The sequence below is a fragment of the Bicyclus anynana genome, chromosome 9, assembly GCF_947172395.1.
Source record: "Bicyclus anynana chromosome 9, ilBicAnyn1.1, whole genome shotgun sequence".
NCBI classification, from domain to species: domain Eukaryota; kingdom Metazoa; phylum Arthropoda; class Insecta; order Lepidoptera; family Nymphalidae; genus Bicyclus; species Bicyclus anynana.
In genome coordinates this window covers 16,650,633-16,663,433 of record NC_069091.1, presented here as the reverse complement: position 1 = coordinate 16,663,433, position 12,801 = coordinate 16,650,633, and the positions used below count along the sequence as shown (strand labels likewise).

At 37.3% G+C, this 12,801-nt stretch overlaps 1 protein-coding gene across 1 annotated transcript in view; it reads right to left on the bottom strand.

Moving 5' to 3' along the window:
* The window catches only part of LOC112043664 (ATP-binding cassette sub-family G member 4), a 52,961-nt gene that overhangs the window by 12,721 nt on the left and 27,439 nt on the right, over positions 1–12,801 (bottom strand). Inside the window, exon 2 of the mRNA XM_024079176.2 lies at positions 9,413–9,588. Within this exon, the coding sequence (XP_023934944.1) occupies positions 9,413–9,561 (149 nt within the window). The 5' untranslated portion in view covers positions 9,562–9,588. The remainder of the gene's footprint in view (positions 1–9,412; positions 9,589–12,801) is intronic.

Here is a 12,801-nt window from a genome sequence, read left to right as displayed (position 1 = left end):
GACGTGATAGCTCAGTGGATATCTCAGTGGGCCTCTGACTTCGATTCGGAGGGCGTTAGTTCGAATCCAGTCCGGGGCATGCGATCTCCAATTTTTAATTTTAACAGAACTTAAATATCACTAGTCTCAAAACAGTAAAGGAAAAACATCGTGAGGAAATCTGCACACCTGAGAATTTTCTTAATTCTCTACGTGTGTGAAGTCTGCCAATCCGCACTGGGCCAGTGTGGTGGACTAAAGCCTAACCCTCTTATTCTGAGAGGAGACTCGTCCTCAATAGTGAGCCGAATATAATGGGTATAATTAATGGGTTGTTAGTGATGAAACATCGGATACTACACTTCGAATATTTATTCACGTTGAAAGAATACGTAGAGCTCTCAGTTTTGCTCATAGTTAACATCTGTGATAGTGGTCGGTAACGGATTTAACATTATCACCTCAAGCCCGCCAATCCTCATTATGGCAACGTTGTGGGTCTAAACTCAATTCCCTCTCCTATATGGGGAAGGCCTGACACTGTAATGAGCCCGTTATAAAGACTGATAATGATGATGCTGACAAATACATTAATAGTTCACCTATGTAAGTATGTAGTAATCCTAAATGAAATAGACATTAATATAAGGCAGAAGGACAGTCTAGACAACTATAAATAAGGATTATATTTATATCTACGACGCCACAGGTGAATGCCGCAATCAAAATCAATTAGATAATATCATTGTTGATTATTTTAGGTACCTATTTGATACTAGAGACCGTTCGCTTCGTACCCCTCTAATACACTTTCATATCTGGATTCTGCATTCATACATGTACCAAAGCTAATACCTATTTTTTTTTTATTTGGAATAGACTCGCGCTTGACTACGATCTCATCTGATGGTAAGTATTGATGAGGCCTAAGGTGTAATGCCTAAAAGATGCGATATTCAACAAATTGAACGATTAATTGGTATATAAGTACATATTGGGTTTTAATCTAAGAATAAATATATTTTTTACATTAAAAAAATTTGCGCTTGACTGACAACCATCGCAGATGGAAATCAATGATATGCTATAAAATGGACCGCGATTGCTTAGAAAATGCATTAAAGGCCTTAAAATAGACATTGGATTCGGTAACATTTTCATAGAAACTGTCATAGTACCCGGTATCACTGGGTTCAATTTAACATGAATACTTAATAGCATAAGTCAAAATTTATCGCAAACTATTATGGAGCTCGCCCCAGTAGATACAACTGTGAACTGCAGGTGCTTAGCTATCGCCGTATCAGCCGTATCAATGATACGGGGCTTCCTGATTACAGGGACCCCTTACGTGCGAAAACTAGTAAAATGTAGCTTACAATCTCATTTAATCAAGTGCTTTCGTCAGTGGTGGTCAGCAATCTCTTTTTTCCCCAGTTAAACGTGCGGCCAAAAATTGTAAACATCCTAGACAGGTTAAGCCACTGACATATTTATTTTAAGCAAGCATTTTTGTTTTTTTTTGTGAGACATATTTACCCTTCATTGGGCCCCCCCAACTAAGCCCCTCCCAGGCACGCTACGCCACTGGCGAATTGACTTATGAGTCAGTCAGTTCTTTCATCTGTATGTCACAGTTAACGCCAGCTAGCTCTTTTCTGTTCTGTGATTTGTGTACATTACATGATGACGATAAAACAAAACTTTCCATCTATTAATTGTAGAGGGAAGAAACATATGCAATTAAGAACTCGTAGTAGCTGAGCTAACATTGTTCATCCCGGCGAGGTATTCGGGTTGTACACAACGTCTTGGCGAGCGGCCAAAGTGGAACACAACCGGGTATAACTAACACTAACCTATATTAGGCTACGTTCACACAAAGCCCAGTTAGTTGGACTTTTGTTGGACTTTTCTTCTGGGAGAGGTCCGGATAGAAAAAGACGGTTCTTCTGTAAGGGCTTTTTCCGGACTTGATCAAGTTGTTGGTCGCTGACAGTTCGGATTCACTAAATACCAGTGATACACTCAAATTAGTAAGTAACTCGCAGCAATTAAATATTTATTATACGTGCCTACATGGCGTTCCGATCAAGTGGTAGGATATCTTTTACTATTTTTAATTTTTTTTCACAACCCAAAAAAACATCCATCCCAACGTTTTTAAAATGAAAAAGAAAGCCATGTCTTAATCTTAAGCACATAGAAGCCAATAACAAAACATAAAAATATATAGTTTCCCGTGAAAACATTCTCATTTAAACACAGCCTTAGGATTCTGCAACGTAGTAACTATAACTAATAGACTACGCAGCTACTTTCTTAACTTTAATAGAAGTTCTACAGCAGTTTAAATCAGGCTCTATATTTTAGACTAAGCTCCGAGGTTTTAGCTTAAGTTATTATGTTATTATCTAAAGATATAGCTACTGCATCTCACAGTGCAGGCATCAAAACAGTAATAGGTAGACTTGAAGTTAAATAGTATATTTTATATAAGAGTTTATTTATATGTTACATGTTTTTAAAAAGGGCTCTTGCCACCATAAATATTCCTGCGCTAATCGAGCCGTTAGGAATCAGTCGGGATGATGGTAAGAGACCTGATGGATTGACGCTGGTTCCCTGGGAAATGGGGCGGGCCCTAATGTGGGACGCTAGATGCGTCGACACATTAGCACCGTGTCATATCAGGGAGACAGAATCAAGACCGGGAGCCGCAGCAGAAAAAGCTGAAACCGGTAAGTGGCTCAAGTATGCCTCTCTGACAGAGAGTTACATATTTGTACCTTTTGCCGTGGAGACCCTTGGGCCATGGAGTCGCAGTGCCAAAAAATTTTTCCGTACTATTTCACCGTGGCTTGTTGCCTCGACTGGTGACAGAAGGGCTGGCTCATTTTTTGCGCAAAGGATCAGCCTGGCTGTCCAGCGCGGAAATGCAGCCAGTATTCTTGCCACCATTCCACGTGGGCATGATTTGTATAGTTATTAGGATAAGTTAGCTTAAGTTCCTTATTGTATTCTTTCTGTTACACTAAACCGATTGAAAAATTCTTTAAATGATGGAAAGCTATAATAATCTGCGAGATGAATATAGCAAAATTGCCATACTGAAGGAGATATATTATCTGTAGAGTACATCGTACAAAATATTAACCCAATTCCACAATTCCACTTTCTTGGATGGGTTCCAAGTATTACCCAGAGTACAGTGATGGACAGTAAAGGTAAATGTAAGCCACAATGTATTACCAAAGTTTGATGGCCAATTATAAACTCTATCAAAATCTGGTTAGTGTTTCTTGTGATAAGAAGGCAGACTAAACCACTTACTACAGTTATGATAGTAATTTTGTAGTATGTTCAAATTTAAGGAGGTTATATATTCAGCTGTAGGTACATATACATAATTAGATAATATAGTTTATTTTAGTTTAGTTTATTTTGATAATAATGCGATGTCCTATGACCGGGATTTGGTAACAACTCTGCTAGCTATATAATAATTTATTTATTTTGCTATCATCCAACTGCATGTTGTAGAGTCAACATCTCCTGAGGATGCTCCGGCTTCGGCGTGAAACGTACGTAGAGTATTTTGTTGGACCTGGGTGACGTTGTCGCATGGGTTCGTCGACTTTTCGCGGATGATAGCAAAATAAAAAAATATTATATATTCATGATGAACTTCCGCAAAGTAACGCCTGCTTCAATCCAATACATCTCTTCTGGCTGTTCAAATAAGAGACATCTGTTCAAATAACAATAGCAACTTAAGTATTGTTGGTAACTGATGATTTTTTTTGAAATGATAAATTCCCAAATTTCTTTGTTATGTGTTTGTCTCTTTTCAGCATAATCTTCATTCTGAACCCAGTAGACAATAATTAAAGAGAACTAAGTATTTCAAACTAAGTGACATTTCAAAAGTGTTTTTAAACTAAAGTCTACTTCAAATGACCTATTTTGAATAATTGTTTAAAAGTTTACTTATACAATAATCAAATTATGCATGCTTTTTCTCTGCAATTTCGTCAATTAATTATTAAAATGGTCTCATCCGATTTTAGTGAAATCCTTCTTCAAAATTGATACTACGAGTATAGAGCAGATGATATAATTCGTAGAGATTTCCAGAAGTGAATTCAAATCCAATGCAAGTAGGTTACGACCTAGGCATAATAACTCACCCCAACTGGGACTAACTGGAACATACCTGCCAGCGAAGTTAAATAGCTTTTTTCAACAACCCCGATGAATATTGGAGCAATAGGTCACTAGTTAGAAAGAACACTAGAATCGTTAATACTAGGAATACTATATAGGGATCCAGATTGAAGATAATTGCCTCGTCTAGAGCCGTAATAGCTCAGTGGATATGACCTTTGCCTACAATTTGGACGGCGTAGGTTCGAATCCGGTTCAGGGCATGCACCTCCAACTTTTCAGTTATTATTTAAGAAATTAAATATTGTACTGTCTTTATTGTTGTATCAAACGGCGAAGGAGAAACATCGTGAGGAAACCTGCATACCTGAGAATTTTCTTAATTCTCTGAGTGTGTGAAGTCTGCCGATCCGCATTGAGCCAGTGTGGTGGACTAAGGTCAAACCATTCTCGTTCTGATAGGAGACTCGTACTCAACATAGAAAATGAAAATTTCTCTTTAGATACCAAATAAACGTAGGTACTAGAGGGGGTCTATGATGGATAAACTTCTTCTATATTATCTGTTCTAATATATTATTTGTTTGTTACGAATAGGCTTTGAAACTATTGGACTATTTAAAAAAATCTTTTATCAATGGAAAACAATTAATACAATTTGAGCTATGCATTTTATAAAATCTGTCTGCCCATTCTCTTATAAGAAAGGAAGATCAGAATAATTTTTGTAGAGATAGCATATATAAATATGATGGTTTCCTAAAGACAAGCAGCTTTACTAACCATAATCTCGTCAAATCTAAACCACTACTGGTGCAGTAATCTCGCGTAATCTAAAACTATCTACAATGTGATCTCGAAACCAAAAACAAATCTCCACGTGTTTTTATTTCGAGACTAAACGACGCCTGTTGGCGTTTTGTTTAGATTTATAAATAGAATGAAATGCTTTATCGCACACAAATTCTACTGAATTGAAACACGCGGCTATTGTACTCAATTTAAACACGCGACTTTTCTACTGAATTGAAACACGCGGCTTTTCTACTGACTTAAAACACGCGGCTTTTCAACTGACTTGAAACACGCGGCTTTTCAACTGACTTGAAACACGCGGCTTTTCTACTGAATTGAAACACGCGGCTTTTCTACTAAATTAAAACACGCGGCTTTTCTACTGAATTGAAACACGCGGCTTTTCAACTGACTTGAAACACGCGGCTTTTCTACTGAATTGAAACACGCGGCTTTTCTACTAAATTAAAACACGCGGCTTTTCTACTGAATTGAAACACGCGGCTTTTCTACTGAATTGAAACACGTTGCTTTTCTACTGAATTGAAACTCGCGGCTTTTTAACTGACTTGAAACACGTGGCTTTTCTACTGAATTGAAACACGCGGCTTTTCTACTGAATTGAAACACGCGGCTTTTCTACTGAATTGAAACACGCGGCTTTTCTACTGAATTGAAACACGTGGCTTTTTTAGTGAATTGAAACACGCGGCTTTTCTACTGAATTGAAACACGCGGCTTTTCTACTGAATTGAAACACGTGGCTTTTCTACTGAATTGAAACACGCGGCTTTTCTACTGAATTGAAACACGCGGCTTTTCTACTGAATTGAAACACGCGGCTTTTCTACTGAATTGAAACACGTGGCTTTTCTAGTGAATTGAACACGCAGCTTTTCTACTGAATTGAAACACGCGGCTTTTCTACTGAATTGAAACACGCGGCTTTTCTACTGAATTGAAACACGCGGCTTTTCTACTGAATTGAAACACGCGGCTTTTCTACTGAATTGAAACACGTGGCTTTTCTACTGAATTGAAACACGTGGCTTTTTTAGTGAATTGAAACACGCGGCTTTTCTACTGAATTGAAACACGCGGCTTTTCTACTGAATTGAAACAATTTATCAAGAAACTAAGGAAACTACCATATACCATACAATACAACAAACGCGATTTTAGCCCTTTTGATGATGGTACGGAACCTTTGGTGCGCGACTGTCACTCGCACTTGGCTAGTTTTTATCTTTTTTTTGGAGTGTATTTAAAAAGGCAATTTATTGTACATTGAACTTACTGTATTTAACTGTAGTATTTTTTACAATGTTGCCTTCAAGATGAAAAGTTCCATGTTTTGAAGAAAAAAAAATACGTTATAAAATAATGAAAACTTGTATTTAGGTACTTAGTTCAGTTTATTTTATTTAGTACGTATCTAATACGAGTATAATTTCGTTAGGTAGATTTTTTGTATCGAGGTGTTATTGTAGACCATGATTGCTTGAGGATGTATTAAGTACCAAAAACTATTAAAGTTGTTTTTCTTCGTTTTATAATTGCGATTTAGGTGTTAATTTCAGGAAATAAGTAGGTATCTTAATAGTGTCGTGCACTTCATAGATGCAAAAATGCTCTGCCTACCCTGCGCACTCATTTACAAGGTCTTAACAAGGAATGTCTAGTTTATGAGTATATAGTCTATATACTTAGTACCTACCCTAGTGAAACCCACACGCATCAAAGATTTAAGACTACTCGTAATAGATATGCTGCTGCGTCGAAACTGAGGCGAAAAAAATTATAAAATATTCTACATTGTCGAGTTGTGTGTTCAGGAAATGAAAAATTTATAACAATATAATATCATCATCATCATCATCATCATCATCATCATATCAGCCGATGGACGTCCACTGCAGGACATAGGCCTTTTATAGGGACTTCCAAACATCACGATACTGAGCCTCCTGCATCCAGCGAATCCCTGCGACTCGCTTGATGTCGTCAGTCCACCTGGTGGGGGGTCGGCCAACACTGCGCTTACTAGTGCGGGGTCGCCATTCCAGAACTTTGGGACCCCAACGTCCATCGGCTCTTCGAACTATGTGCCCCGCCCATTGCCACTTCAGCTTCGCAACTCGTTGAGTTATGTCGGTGACTTTGGTTCTTCTGCGGATCTCCTCAATCTCCTCAATATAATGTAAGTAAATACAAAATTGTTTATGTGTGCGCTCAGTGGGGTGTCTAAATTCGGAACACTTTTTGCGGTGATTTTGTAAGCACGTACTCGTAACATATCTATAGTATTTAAATATCGTTGCTGCGCGCGCCACCTATCTAACACTTTTCGCTTTTATTTTTATATCCTGCTAATTTCGTTGTTCATACCCCATCGCTAATGGAACAGGAATGTATTCGATTAGTCATATATGCTCTATACTCATACCACCATCATAATAAAAACTGAACAAGCAAAGAAATAAAAACTTTACCAGTAACTATTTACTGTTTAAAATTGCGTGTCGGGAATATTAGTTAGACAGGCACCACCATACGCACTGAAATTGTTTTATATGTGCAGACGAATATAAACATTAATATCAAGCAATATGGGTTAGAATGGTATGCAGAGAGTTGAAGCCCTTTGTTATTAGCTCCAAGGGCGCCGTCTATTTTAATATGTGTGGAGTTAGCAGGAAAGGTATGAGGCGACATTAGAATTCTTAATAGTATTCGCTAATATGAACATACAACCTTAACGGAACACTGTTGATACTTGAGATTATATTTTACATCTCTAGCACTGTGGTAATGTTACAATAGTCCTGGGTTCGATACACACATCCAAATCCACACTCGCTACGGAACGCTAAATCGCTTGGCGGTACGTCTTTGTCGGTAGGGTGGTAACTAGCCACGGCTGAAGCCTCCCACCAGGCAGACCTGGACCAATTAAGAAACCCTCAATCGGCCCAGCCGGGGATCGAACCCAAGACCTCCGTCTTGTAAATCCAATTAGCCGTATCAAGGATACAGCTAAAGCCCCCCAATCTTCCTTAATTTGGTGCAAAATTTTGGTAAAAAATATTTATTTTAAGCAAACATTTTGTTTCTTTTATGTCAAATCTTTACCCGTCATTTGGGCCCCCTACTATTTTGATACAGAGCTCCTCCAAGGCACGTTACGCTACTGCATATAAGACTACATACATAGTCACTTACGAGTAACATCAGTTAAGTAGCACTAACAAAAATATTCAAATCCAATAATCTACTGATATTTTTTAAAAGGTTAAATAAACCTGCCCGATCTTCATTGTCTATGGAAAAAAAACCTTTCATGTATTTTTTCCTTGAACATGAAAAATAGATAAGCCGTGACCTGAAAGTCAAATGCTGCCACTCACAAATTGATTTATTCTGTACTTCAGATTCGTATGACGTCAGTTATAGCGACATCAATCTCGCATAACGGAACCAATTTGCAATTCCAAAAATTTTGTTTTGTTGTCGATACTTATACATTCTAAACTGTCTTCGTGGTGTAGTAGTAAACATGCTCGGACCGTGAATTTCCTTGTTCAAGGCCTAGATCGGACTATAAATTCCTATATTATCGCAGCTTCGCTAGCATCTAGAGGTGTTCTGTGCTATTCTACTGGTACCGCACATTATTCGTTCGTTCATTCGTTCTTTCGTATGACTTCTGACATAGAGACATCCGTTTCGTGTAACAGAACCAATTTGTTATACCAATTCGTTTTGTTGTCGCTACACAATATCTAATCTGCTAAAAACTACCTCGTGAATTCCCAGTTACAAGTCATACGAGTAGGTCGAAGTAGAAAATGTACTATTGCCCGCACCTTTGCTATCTAGATTCTAGAGGTTTTCTTTTTCTAGAGGTAATGTGACACCGTACATTTTTCCGAAATAACAAGCATTCGTCAGTGTGCGTATATACAATCTAAACACCTTGATGGCAACAGTCAAAAGGCACTTACGCAAACGGACCCTGTCCAGACCTCATCATTGCTTTCGATCAGCAATGGCGTAGCTACCCAGGACTAGGCGGTGCAATGCCCCGGAGCCCCCAAGCTCAGCAATTTGCGGATGAATATTTGTACTTGATAAAACATAACCAGATTAGATGGTGGCCCCTTTTTTTCATTTGCACCAGGGCCCTTGGTGACCTAGCTACGCTACTGTTCATCAGACATGTTTATAGTCATCATCATTACCATATCAGCCGATGGACGTCTACTGCAAGACATAGGCCTTTTGTAGGGACTTCCAAACATCACGATACTGAGCCACCTGCATCTAGCGAATCCCTGCGACTCGCTTGATGTCGTCAGTCTACCTGGTGGTCAGCCAACACTGCGCTTACTATTGCGGGGTCGCCATTTCAGCACTTTGTAGTTGTGTTTGTAGTCAAGCGCAAGCTTACTGACCATAAAGATCAACTTACCCTAACAGCTGTCCATTGTTGAGCTGTTCCGGGGGAGACTTGACCTGGCTGAACATGACCTTGTCGCTAAGTTCGCCGCGACTGCCACGCCCTATCAGGGGCAGGTGGATCTGCGTGCCTTTGGACTCCATCTTGTTATTAGTCGTCATCGCTGCGTAGCCATCGCTGTGAAATCCCTGGAAATAAAAAAAATATGGTTGTCAATACTGATGTTATAAGAACTGATGAAAGGTAAAGATTGGAGGCAATTAGATCGTTTTTCTTCTTACACAGCGTTCCATATGGATTCACCGCGCGAGGTCCATTGCGTGGCAGAGGAAAATTCCAAGCAGAACTTGCTTGGCTCTTGTGAATAAGGGTTAAGGGATTAGTTATTAAAAGTAATAAATATTGTACTTAAATAAAAAATAACAATTTAAAAAGAACAACTGTGAGTTTACTGCCGATTCTTTTCAGCAGATCCTGCCTTCGAAACCGAACCGGTGAAGTTAAACTTTACGTTATAAAATAGCTACTAATTTTATGAACTAATCTAATCGAGTGAGTAATACCGATTATAATGTGGTAGGTTAACGATCAAAATAACACATAAAACACAAAATCTCCCTGCTCAATGTAGGTAAAATATTTAATCTATCGAAAAATTCGAGTACAAATTTTTCATAAAGCAAAATAAATGTTATAAATGATATTACAGAGGCGAAATATCCAATTTATCACAGCCTTTTGTGTGGGCTCTCATAAAAAAGGAATCGATATCCTTTTGTCTGGTTTTCTACGAAATTTTGCATACAACTTTCAGACATAATAGGTACCAACATAATGAAAAAAATGTAATGAAATACTAACTTAAGATCTTTTTTGGGTTATTAAAATAAAATACCTTGAAACCCGCTTGACGTACGACGAAGATGAAATTTGTCAGGGAGGTAATTTATAGCTAGTAGACTTCCAATAAGAACGGATATTGCGACAGTGCGGATTTTAAGGAGGTCTAAGCGCGAAAGAAGCCGCGGGTTTCCGCTAGTTACCTATACTATGCACAAAAATTAAGGGAGCAGAAAAAAAATCCAAATTTTTGGGGGATTTTTAACAGGCTGTTACTTAAGACGTAGACTTATACAAAAATGGTCGTACAGCAAAAAAAAAAAAAGCAAATTGTAGCTCTAAGTGTTTAGTTTTTGGATCTGAGTTTGAAATTTTTTTTTTGAAAATATTTTTCAAGTAATCATAAGAAAACCATTGAAAAAAAAATTTTCGAAATTTTTTTGGTTTTTTTTTTAATCTACGGACGTGGTAAAAAATTTTTCGACTCAACCTCCATGTGGACCGGATAGCTTGTTTATTCAGATTTAATTTAATTTTTTTTAAATCTCGATACGAGCATTTCTCGCTGAGATATCGATGTTTGAATGGAAAAAGATCATTTTGTCTTTAATTACCAATATCTCTGCAACACTTTCCACGAAATGTAGTTACGAACAATGTTATTGGTCGTTGGTTATGAAATATGAATACATACGACTGCGAGGCTAGTTAAGAAAATTGAGATACCCTACGTCGGATTTGTTTCCCTGGAAGTTTCTACATATTATAAAGAAAGCCTCGACCTTGTTTTGTGAGCTTTGCTTACGTAAGTATGAAACCCCCGCCTACGCGCGTATCCACAACCCGGCAGATATTAACAACAGAAATCTAAACATTGTATACGTACCTACTTTTATTAAATTGTACCAGATACTTAAACAAGATACATGAACTTAATTTTTAGAATGAAATTAAACTTTGAAAACTTTTGACAAGAACTTTTTTAAGTATTAGAGAAGTTTTGTGGGTATTCCAAGAAAATGAACGTTTATTGAAGGAAAATTGCGAGAGCCGTGATAGCCCAGTGGATACGACCTCTGTCTCCGATTCCAGAGGGTGTGGTTTCGAATCCGGTCCGGAGAATGCACCTCCAACTTTTTAGTTGCGTGCATTTTAAGAAATTAAATATCACGTGTCTCAAACGGTAAAGGAAAACATCGTGAGGAAACCTGCATACCAGAGAATTTTCTTAATTCTCAGCGTGTGTGAAATCTGCCAATCCGCATTGGGCCAGCATGGTGGACTATTGGCCTAACCCCTCTCATTCTGAGAGGAGACTCGAGCTCAGCAGTGAGCCGAATATGGGTTGATAACGAGGAAAGAAAATTAACGTTTATAATATTAGTTTAGTCTAGGACGATTTCAGTCGCTACTTTCATTAGCCAAACTCTAAAAGAGAACTCCAATTTTTTTATAAGGCAATACAACCTTTGCTGAGACAGCTACCTAGTAGTAGGTATACTTATACTAATGATTCTTTTTTAATCTCATAAAATAGTAAAGTACATTAAATGGAAAAGAAAGAAAGAAAATCTTAAACAAAAATAGTCTTTTCACAGACTGGACGTACATAACTACTCACTTGACATCAAAAGCAATTTGAAAAGAAAGATGTAGATAAAAAGATAGATAAAATAGCGGGTGGTTTTGTATTGAACGACTCAAGTAGGACACATTTAAAGTTCTTTTAAGAAACAACAGTTTCTAGAAGTTTATTCTATAGAAGTTTCTAGGAGTTTCGTATTATGTAGTTTATTTACTCTAAAGTACCTAAATACTTTAGACCAGTTTTAAAAGACGTTAATTTTAGAGTGCTCTAAGCCAAGATTTAATTAAGTAAATTAAATTCGGTTTGATGCCTTGACCACTTCACAGAAAAGATGACCACTTTAAAAAACCAAAAAGTAAGTGTAGAATTTATTTATTTGTACAGAAGCTATTGAAGAAGCATTTATTTTGTTACATCTTTTTAGGTCACAGAATAAAGAATGATCCAGAATGAGTCTTAACAAGCAGCGTGGTGAATCCGGTGAACTTTTTTATCATAAAAACTATTTCAAAATTTAACACTAACAATAAATTTATATAATAATCAATAATTAGCAATAAGAAATACTTCATCTTATTTCTTTAGTTTTTGGTAACAGTTTTTAAAATATGTATTTAAAAACATAAGACGCCATTTTTCTTGAAGTTTTGACTCGAGAATGTACTTATTAGTTTTTGAATTTTGTATTTGGATCGGCTACGACACTGTCTGTGTTCCGTGAGCTCTATCTGCATATTATTCTTAATCTGTGGTAAAGATAACCACTACTCTTTAAAAATGCGTACCAATTAATCATACTGATTAATTCAAATCATTAATAGTGACGTAACGAACAGCTGACCTATCAGTTGAACAAAAACCACAAGGTCGCCGATAAACATGAATAATCTGTCGTAAACAATCGCGGAACAATAAACATTTGCCGCGATGTATTGTGAAATGTATTTTTTTACATAAACCCGATAATACTCTC